Source organism: Chrysochloris asiatica, unplaced genomic scaffold (genome assembly GCF_000296735.1).
Source record: "Chrysochloris asiatica unplaced genomic scaffold, ChrAsi1.0 scaffold00011, whole genome shotgun sequence".
Lineage (NCBI taxonomy): Eukaryota > Metazoa > Chordata > Mammalia > Afrosoricida > Chrysochloridae > Chrysochloris > Chrysochloris asiatica.
The window spans coordinates 18,254,858-18,266,001 of NW_006408529.1; the positions used below are offsets into that span (position 1 = coordinate 18,254,858).

General features: G+C 38.8%; 1 protein-coding gene across 1 annotated transcript in view; it reads right to left on the reverse strand.

The window, feature by feature from the left end:
* Positions 1 to 283: 283 nt before the first annotated feature.
* MTNR1A (melatonin receptor 1A) overlaps positions 284 to 11,144 on the reverse strand; it is a 31,513-nt gene continuing 20,652 nt past the window's right edge. The window contains exon 2 of the mRNA XM_006834510.1: positions 284 to 1,152. Coding sequence (XP_006834573.1) covers positions 284 to 1,152 — 869 coding nt within the window. The remainder of the gene's footprint in view (positions 1,153 to 11,144) is intronic.

Here is an 11,144-nt window from a genome sequence, read left to right on the forward strand (position 1 = left end):
AAAGACAAAAGCAAAAATCAGCTTGATGACCCTAACCATGTGTGTTTGTATACTCTTTCTCCATTTGGAAATACTCGGTACTTTACTTTAAAATTATTTATCTACTGTGCCTGAAACACATATTCTTCAATTAACATATAACTCTCTATGTAGCCTCTAAATTTCTTAGGAGTTTGAAATTTCCTCAGCCACTCTGTTTTTCTAGACATCAAGAGAAAAATAACAATAGAAATTAGTAAAATCGTGAGCAGTGTTAATATCTTGCCAGCAATGTTTTGCTTTTTTAAACTGGATCCACCTTTACTAGGTTATTGTTGGTCACCAATGGAGAGGTCTTGCATTTAATCCTGTCTGCTGCATCATTCGAACTATCCACAAAAAACATCTTGGCTGTACACAGTGAGACTATAATACTTCTGTATTCCTTCCTGAAATTTTGGTTGAGTAGTCCATATATAATTGCATTCAAACAGCTGTTGAAATATGCCATGTAGTAACTGGCCACAAACAACCACTCTGGGATTCTGGGTACCATGCTGGCAGGATCAGAGGCCACTGCAAGACCAATAAAGTTTAGAGGAGCCCAGCAAATGGCAAAAAGTACGAAAACCACAAACATGGTGACAAAATTCCTGAAGTCCTGTGGTTTCAGTCTGGGTCTGTTGTCAGGTTTCACTCTCCGTCTGACCTGAAGCACCAAGATCCATATTCTTAGGTAACAGAAGATGACAATGATCATAGGAATTATGAAATGGAAAACCACCACAGCTATCGTGTATGCTGAACTGACAGACTGTGCGAATGTACAGGAATAAATCCTTGAGTCATACTGGAGTGTCCCAATATGCAAGTTGGGCATGATTGCCACCAGTGTCAACATCCAGATCAGGAACACAAAGCAGAGGGAATTCTTGTTACTGTATAGCTTGTCGTATTTGAGTCTATGACAGATGTAGCAGTAGCGGTTAATGGCGATCCCTGTGATATTAAATACTGAGCCAATGACACTCAAGCCCATGAGGAAAGCGCTGATTTGGCAATGTAGATAACCCAGGTTCCATCCATTGTTAAATATAGATGTCAGCACCAGAGGGTATGGATAAACGGCCACCACCAGGTCTGCCACTGCCAGGCTTACTACAAATATATTTCCTGAAAAGGAAGTGTTCATAAAATACAGGTTAATGTTAGTTTTGCATGGGTTATGTTGGTTTTCTTTAACCGTTATTTTAAAAAAAAAAAAAAAAAAAGAGCTGTTTCCACTACTTGGATGGCCTGGCATGACAGTTAGTACCACTTACTCATAAAGTGAGAACATTTTCACCAGCAAATGAGTCCACTGGTTGCCCTTGTCAAAAAATCAGATCCACTGGACACAACTTCCCACATCTCCACAAGACATAACCCATGTTGAAAACAGTTGTCTTTGAAACTGCTTGGTTTGTCTTCTCTTTTTATCTCTAGTTCAGTATACTTTAGCAGCACAAGTACTATTTGCCTTTGAGTCAGGTTCAACTCATGGTGGCCTTTTGTATGCCAGAAGAAAACCAATCTAAATACGATTTTCAAGGAAGGATTTTTCAAGAATACATCGCCAGGCCTTTCTTCTTAAGCACCTCTGAGTGGACTTGAACCACCAATATTTTGGTTAGCAACCAGACTCATTATAAGTTTTCACTCCTCAGGAACTCCTTAGTAAACTTATATTTATAAATATATGTATATATATATATAGAGAGAGAGAGAGAGGTTTTTTTGTTGTTGTTGTTTTCTAGAATCTTCTACAGTACCTGAATAACCTTATATAACTTTTTTTTTCAGGCCAGCCACGTCTTCCCTAAGCCTCAGGTCTTCTATCCTGTCCCACTTCTTCAACATTGTTTCAAAGACACTGCTATCTTCTGTTCATGGAGAACAACATATTCTGTTCATAGCACAAAAATTAAGAGAAAATTAACTGTCATTGATTGCTAACTAACTGAGGTGAGTCACTTTATCTCACCAAGTGTCAACTTTCTCTTTTATAAGATGGGGATGATGGTAGAATTTTCCTAGTAGAGCTGTAGGAATAATAAATAAGGCAATAAATGCCAAGTTGTAAGCACTGTGCCCGCATTTGATAAGTGATCTGTTAATGCTGTTCATGTTCTATAAAACTCTTACCTCAAATTGAAGGAAAAAGTAGACATTCCCTTGGATTTCATTAAGAATATCAAGTATAAGAACTAAACCCTAAATAGTATGAGTAATATTATGATGAATTTTTATATTAATATACAAACTCGATATGCTTTAAAGTGCAAAAGAACTGTGGCCAAATTTATGACATGTTCTGAAAATATGGAGCCCTGATGTGACGCTGAAGGATAAACACTGGATTGCTAACTGCAAGGTTGACGGTTCAAACCCACCAGCTGTTCCATGGAAGAAAGACGAGGCTTTCTGATCCTGTAAAGATTGACATCCTCAGAAACCCTATACATGGTTACTATGAGTCAGAACCAACTCCATGGCAGTGAGTTGGATTTTTATCCTTTCTGAAAATGTACTCTTTTCTTTTGAGACTTGTTTGCCTTTGTTTTAATCTATTCCTTCTGCCTTGAATGGTTTCTGTCTCCAACTTTAAAACTGCTTCCCATTTTCCCCTCTGGGGTGCTTATAGGGAGTACTTGTGTGGCACTGTAGTATAAGCACTGGACTGCTAACCACAAGATCAAGGTTCAAGCCCAGCAGCTGCTCCTTGGAAACCCTACACAGGGTTGCAATGAGTCGAAACCGACTTGAAGGCATTTAACAACAACAACAACAATCTTGTATTTTAAAAAGACCTGGTGTAATGTTGTAGGATAAGCACTAGATGGCAAAATCGGTTTGAACTACAAGGTTGATGGTTCGAATCCTCTAGCCAACCCTCAGAAACCCCATGTAGGGTCACTATGAGTCAGAAACAATTCGACAGAACTACACAACAACAACAACAATCCCAAATAGAAATGTCCTAAAGCCTTTGCTTATTTGCTCAGCCAGATGTAAGAACCTCCTCAATGTTGTAGCATTGTATAATAAGCATTAGACTGAGAACCACAAGGTCAGCAGTTCAAGGCCACCAGCTGCTTCTCAGAAACCCTATACAGAGTCACTATGAGTCAGAACTGACTACACAGCATTTAACAAAACACTTCACATATATATAGCTTTAAATTTAAATTAAATTATAAAAAGTCTAATTTGATTTAAAAATGTACTAAATGCATATAAAAAAGATTGGTAGTAAACACAAATTAACAGATATGGGTCCTATGATCCTAGAACTACAAAAAATAAAATTACAATAGAGAGACAAAGGTACAAGAGTCTGCATAGAGTGAACCACAAAAAGGAAGAGCGTGAGCTAGACAGAAATTGGCACAAGCATTTCATTCAGAGGCAAACATTTATTTAGACTCTTTAATGCAATGAAGATCTTGTGGTACAATGTTTAAAGCACTCAGCTGCTAACCTAAAAGTACTATGGTTTGAATCCAGCAGCTCAGTGGGAGAAAGATGTGGTAGTTGTCTTTAGTAAATATTGCTGTTGCTATTGCGTGACATTGAATCAATCCCAACTCATAGCAACCCTGTAAAGGGTTGCCAAGGAGTGGCTGGTGGGTTTAAACTACTGAACTTGTGGTTTTCAGTCCAGTGCTTATCCTACAGCGCCACACCAAGATTACTGTGTTGGAAACCCAATGAGGCAGTTTACTCTGTTTGAGTTCTAGATGTGGTATTGTAGGTTAATGCACTGGACTTCAAAGTCCTTTGAACAAAGTTGGCAGTTCAAGCTCACCAGCAGGTCCTTGAAAACCCTATACAGGGTCCCTATGGGTTGGAACTGATGTGAAGGCACTTAATAACAATATAATAATAGGGTCACTACGAGTCCTGGTGTAAAGGAGCTCTGGTAGCGTAGTGGTTACGAATCGGGCTGCAAACAGCAAGGTCAGCAGTTTGAAACTACCAGCTGTTCCTAGGGAAAAAGATGAGGCTTTCTACGCCCATAAAGATTTACGCCTCGGAAACCCTGTACAGGGTCTCTATGAGTTGGAAGCGACTCCATGGCACATAACAACAACAACATGAGTCCTGGTGTAGTGCTGCAGGATAATGCACTAGACGGCAATGTTGGTTTGAATTACAAGGTCGGCGGTTCAAACTCACCAGCTGCTCCTCAGAAACCTATATAGATTCACTGTTAGTTGGAACCAGCTAGATGACACTTAACAACAATATAGGGTGGCTATGAGTTGAAACTGACTTGATGACAGGTTGGTTTTTTGGTTGTTTTATTTTTTGCTAGCGAAATAGTTAAGGAGTTCTTGTAGTATAATGGGTTAATTGGTGAACTGCTAACTACAAGGCCAGCCACTCTACAGGAGAAAGATGAGACTTTCTGCTCCCATAAAGATTTACAGCCTTAGAACCCTGACACAGGATGGCTATGAGTCAGAAGCAACATGAAGGCACACGACCACCACCGCCAATGCAATAGTTAGAAAACTGCTACTAGAAGGTTGGTGATCTATTTCCATAAAGATTACAGCCAAAAAAAAAACCCTCTGGTGAAATTACACTTTGTCATATGGGGTTGCTATGAGTTAGAATCGACTTGATAAAAGCCAACAACAACATAAGAGGGTGAGTCAAAAATTATCTGCACTCTGGCTGTAGAAATCATTTTAATCAACTTTTAGAAAAGATAAATACATCATTTTTAGATATCGTCTCCTGCTTTTCAATATACATTGTCTGTCAACAAGCTTTTAGACTGAGCTGCGAAATATAAAACACTAGCAAAAAATAAAACAACCAAAAAACCAACCTGTCATCAAGTCAGTTTCAACTCATAGCGACCCTATGTTGTCGTTAAGTGTCATCTAGCTGGTTCCAACTCACAGTGAACCTATATAGGTTTCTGAGGAGCAGCTGGTGAGTGCGAATGCACTCCACTTTATTTATTCATCAGTCACAAAGCTGCATTCTTGAAGGGCTGCTTTCATGGGAACAAACAGGTAAAAGTCTGGTGGAGCAAGATCAGCACTACAGGAAGGATGCATTAACACTCAAAACAAATTTTGTGCAGTGTCAACAGTGTGGGAAGAAGTGTGTGGGTGTGCATTGTCATGTAAGATCACAATGCCCTTGGATAGCAGTCCTCTGCATTTAATCCAATTAGGCTTCAGATCTTCAGCGAACATCTCACTGTAATGAGCACAGTTGATTGTTGAACCTTTTTCCAGACAGTGTTCCAATACTGGCCCTTAAGAATCCCAGAGAACTATAAGCACCAATTTTCCAGCTGATGGTTGACTTTTGAACTTTTACTTGGTTGGAATTGAGGATATTTCCACCCCATACTCTGCCATTTACTCTCAGGCTCATAGTGATGAATCCATGGCTCATCACCACTAATGATTTTTTTAAAAGAAACTTTTATCTTCCTTCAAGTATCAGTCCAAATTTTGTTTGCAGATCCCAAATGCTTCTGTTTATGCTCTTCCATAAGTTGTTTCGGTCCCCATCTTACACAGACTTTTCAAGAAATCCTGTCATGGATTATTTCATAGGCTGAGCAACAACTGATTTGCAAATGATTCACCACATAATCCACTGGCACTTATCCAATCAACAGAATCATTTCACATGCACACTCAATATTGTCATCTTGATGGACATGGACAGACATTTTAACATAACCAGAATGTGGATAATTTCTGACTCACCCTCACACATATATTTATGAGCCTATGTTTCCTAAAGGAGTTCTGATTCTGCCATGGTTAAATCACTCAGCAGTTAATCAAAATGTTGGCATCTTCCTTCAAATACATTTATTGGGCTCGCACCCAATACAGTCTCTCTTGCTCAATCAAAAGTTTCAAGAGATGAATTGAATTGTCAGTTTCTCACATTTGAAATAAAATTACATCTGAATTTGATTCATCTTATTAGCGTAGTGGTTACGAATCGGGCTGCGAACCTGAAGGTCAGCAGTTCGAAACTACCAGCATCTCTGCAGGAGGAAGATGAGGCTTTCTACTCCTGTAAAGATTTACACCCTGGGAAACCTTGTACAGGGTCGCTATGGGTCGGAACCTACTCGATGGCACTTAACAACAACAACATTGCCCCCCAAAATTTTATTACCCAAGAAAGTGAAAGAAAACAGGAGTTATAACTAAAGAAAGGTAAATTCTTGCCATTGAAAAATAAATTTCAAATAAACTGTCATAAAAACAAATTTTCAAAAATTGGTCACATAAATTGAAACTGAAATATTGAATTAAGTTTTTTTTTCCCACAGATCAATTTCAGTTATCAAAGAAATATTTCAATTTTACAGTGAGCATATTTTAATAAATTTTAGTTCAAAATATCTAATACTTTTTTTTTTTTTTTAAGTTTCTACTATGAACCTAGTGAAAGTTTACAGGGCAAATCATCAGCTTTACATTTTAAAAAAATCATATATTTTGCTTCATTACAATGATCACAATCCCCTCCATGTATCATTATTGTTGTTGTTAAGTGGCATCGAGTCAATTCTGACTCACAGTGACTCTATATAGGGTTTCTGAGGAGCAGCTGGTGAGCTTGAACCACCGACCTTATATTTTAAACAGCTTTACAGTCTGGCGCATTAACCCACAGCGCCACACCATTAATCAACAGTATTTCTCTCTTCATTTTAGCTCTTTAAAAAACAAAACAAAACAAAAAAAACCACTCAGGCATATATAATAATTTAACCACTAAAGAGCACATTCTGCCAGCCTGCCTCCTGACGGTCAGCTCTCAGTCCCTCTAGAGTCTTCAGCTATTCCCTTTCTCCATGTTCCCATCTCTGTCTCTATCTCTTGTGTCGCTGCTTACTTGGACAGGGTCCTGCATTCTGACTGTGCTCTTCTCCCTTGATGGTTCCAGAGTCCTCTGTTTCTGGACTGCAAAATTAACCACTCCCCTGTTTTTGTTAACAAAACTTTTACCTTTACAATTGTGACTGTTGCAATTAGTCATGATAACAATTGCTCACTATTGAATCATAAGAATCTTATCCCCATCTTTTTTAAGCAGATCCATCTAAACAAGATGAAAACTATTCAGTGAGTACTCTTTCTTTCTTCCCCCCACCCCAGCCCCCGCCCCCGCCCCATACTCTTAAACTAAACTCCCTCTTGAAACCTTGTAAGCCAGTCACTTCCTGCCTTTATTGTCCCCTCATTGTAGGTGTTGTTGTTGTTGTTATGTGCCATGGAGTCAGTTCCGACTCATAGTGACCCTGTACAGGGTTTCCGAGGCTGTAAATCTTTACGGGAGCTGAACGCAGTTTGCAGCCGGATTCGTAACCACTACGCTACCAGAGCCAATGTCTAAATTGTCTTTCCCTATGTACCCTGTATCGCTATGGGTCGGAACGGACTCAACGGCACTTAACAACAACAATGTACCCTGTATAAAGAGAGGATAGCATTGATACTTGATGTAAAAACTCCTTTCCTCTCTGTTGGCATTTTAAAATATCTAATACTTTTAACATAAATATAACAAATCAAATTCAGCTACAGATTAAATTGGTATAATTTTTGTTGGAATTCCAAAATGCTGACAAACTGGTCTAATATAGATTTATTTTTTAAAGAGCTTTAAAACAGAATCACAAAAGAGGTCATTGATTTCTTTCATGCCTTTAATCCACTGCTCCATTTATTTTATAGTAATTATGTTCATTTCTGTTCAAGTAGTTATATTAATTAAATCATTAGTTTAATTTTCTTTGAACTAGTCTCATTCTACAAGTATTTGAAGAAAAAAAAAAAGCCATATACACTCTGCAGATGTGCCTATTAGGCAGCTGAAACAAAAGCTTCCTCACATCTGCTTTTTGTGTGTCAAGTGTATGTCACGTGTGCAGGCTGGCAGGCAAGGGCATTATTTATTTATTTTTTTTTCATTTAGGAACTCAATCATATAAGAATAATTGAACAACTTAATCATGCCCATTGCCATTGGGTAAACCCTGACCTCATGTGTGTCAGAGTAGAACTGTGCCCCATAAGGTTTTCAAATGACTGATTTTAAGAAGATCACCAGTCCTTTCTTCTGAAGCACCCTTGGGTGGACTCAACCTCCAACCCTTCAGTTAGCAGCTAAATGCATTAGCCATATACACTATCTAGGGACTCCAATTAGAATCATAAACCTTATATAATTATCTTGTCCATTCTCAATTCTAAGTAACTCCAGATAGATTAGAATCTATCATTTGTTACAGATATCCAAGATACTACTCAACCCATCTGAAAATCTGTTGTACTGTGGTGACTTATGTGTTGCTACGCTAGGAGATCTGGTAGCGTAGTAGTTATGAATTGGGCTGCAAGCCACAATGTCAGCAGTTTGAAACTACTAGCTGTTCCGCGGGAGAAAGATGAGGCTTTCTGCTCCTGTAAAGATTTACAGCCTCTGAAACCCTGTACAGGGTTGCTATGAGTCGGAACTGACTCCACGGCACATAACAACAACAACAATGCTGTGGTAGCATAATGATTACAAGTCAGGCTGCTAACCTCATGGTTAGCAGTTCAAAACAACCAGCAGTTCTGTGGGAGAAAGATGAAGATTTCTGCTCCCTGAAAGATTTGCAGCCTCGGAAACCCTGTGCAGGATTTCTATGAGTCAGAATTAACTCCACGGCACACCACCACCACCATGTTGTGAAATACACAGTTTAAATGCCAGCAGGATCACTCATAGTGGTGAGATTTCAGTGGCACTTCCAAATTAAAATAGAGTTAAGAGCGCTGGTGTGGTGCTGTGGATTAATGAGCTGGACTGCAAGTTCAGTTTGAACCAAAAGGTCTATGGTTCAAGTTCATCAGCCACTCCTATACAGGGTTGACATGAGGCAGAACCAACTTGACATCACTTAACAACAACAACAGAATGAACACCAGGCAATCTACTTTGAAAATTAGCCAATGGAAATACTGTGAATCACAGCAGAACACATCTGACTCATTTACTTTGGACACATCATCAAAAGAAGGAAATTGATAGAGAAGAGCATCGTGTTTAATGAAGTATAAAGCCAGTGGATTGGCACTGTAGCCACAACAATGGACTCAAACAAGCTGGTGGCCATACTGTTGTTGTTGTTGTTAGGTGCCATCGAGTCAGTACTGACCTATAGTGACCTTATGCACAGCAGAAGGAAATGCTGCCTGATCCTGGGCCGGCCTCACTTGACTCCATCAATGCTGCCACTTGGCCAATCCATCTCACTGGGGGTCTTCCTCTTTTTCTCTGACTCTCCACCTTACCAAACATGATATCCTCCTCCAGCGACTTGTCCCTCCTGACAATATGTCCAAAGTATGAGAGACGAAGTTGGGACATCTTGGCCTCTAGGGAGCACTCTGTATAGATGTCATAAAACCAGACAATTAATTTCATCCCTTTGTGCATCAGGTTGCTATGAGTAGGGGCCTACACTATAGCCACTCTATATCTAGCTATCTACGTAATCATCAGAATAATTATTAATCCCAAAATTAAAAAACATTTCTGTTAATAGCTAACAATTTCTTCTATCTTGGCTTAATTCCAATCCTTGGTGTACAGGAATCATAGAGTGTTAAGATTGAAAACGGTACCTACTTTTTAAAGATAGATGAGGAAAACTGGGAAAGATGGAGTCAAGTTGGATGAATTATAAAACTATGGTGACTTAGGTGTTGAAATGAAAGAATCAAGACTACAAAATCAAAAAATGCTTTCCTCAGTGCATTTCCCTGAGAAAGTTCTTACATAAACTGGGCTCTCAGATCAGTCCTTCTTAGCGACAATATTATTGTTGTTGTTAGGTACCATTAAGTCCCTTCTGACTAATAGCAAACCAATACACAGCAGAACAAAACAGTGCCCAGTCCTGCACCATCCTCACAATCATTGCTATGCTTGAATCCATTGCTGCTTCCAGTATGCCAATCCATCTTGCGGGGGAGTCTTCCTCTTTTTCACTAACCTTCCACTTGATGAAGCATGACACCCTTCTCCTGGGACTGGTCCCTCCTGATAATATGTCCAAAGTGTGAGAGATGAAGTCTAACCATCCCGGCTTCCAAGGAGCATCTGGCTATATTTTTTCCAACACAGAATTGTTGGTTCTTTTGCCCGTGCATGATACTTTTAGTATCATTCTCCAGTGTCGTAACTCAAATGCATAGATTCTTCTAATGTCTTCCTTATTCATTATCCAACTTTTACATATGTATGAGGCTATTGAAAATACCATGGCATGGGACAGGCTCACTTTAGTCCTCAAACTAATATATTTGCTCTTGAGCACTTAAAAGCAGAAGATTTCCTTAATGCAATATGTCATTTGATTTCTTGACTGCTGGTTCATGAGTGTTGATGGTTGATCCCAGCAAAACGAAGTCTTTGACATCTTCAATATTGCCTCCATTTATTATGATGTTATTTATTGGTCCACTGGTGAGGATTTTTGTTTTCATTACATTGAGAAACAACCCATACTGATGACTGTGGTCTTTGATTTTCATCAGTAAGTATTTTAACCCCTCCTCATTTCCAACAAACAAGGTTGTATTATCTGAATATCACAGGTTGTTAATGAGCCTTTCTCCAATCCTGATGCCACGTTCTTCTTCATATAATCCAGCTACTCAGATTATTTGCTCAGCATACAGATTGAAAACTAGAAAGAATATTAAACTTGAAAATTAAAAAGTGGGGGGGGAACACTTAGAAGTCACTGTACAAGCAACAAGAACAAACAGCTGATAGCCTCACAGTGATTAAAGACACAAATAAACTATAAAATATAGAGTATGTATCATTCCAGTACAGTGCACAAGGCCTTATTTTATAATGAAAATATGGTAGAGATTTGAGGATATATGTTAAGAGACAATTAAAATATATCTTGTTTATATTGCCTTGCTCAAAATGAGTCCTTGACTCCTGTCTGAGAACTGTCGAAGTAGGGTGGCATTGTTTTTCTAATTATCTGTACTTTTTACCTTCTCACACCTCAAGCTGTGAAGGCTGTCCAGGCTCAAATATCCAAATATTACACATATTTT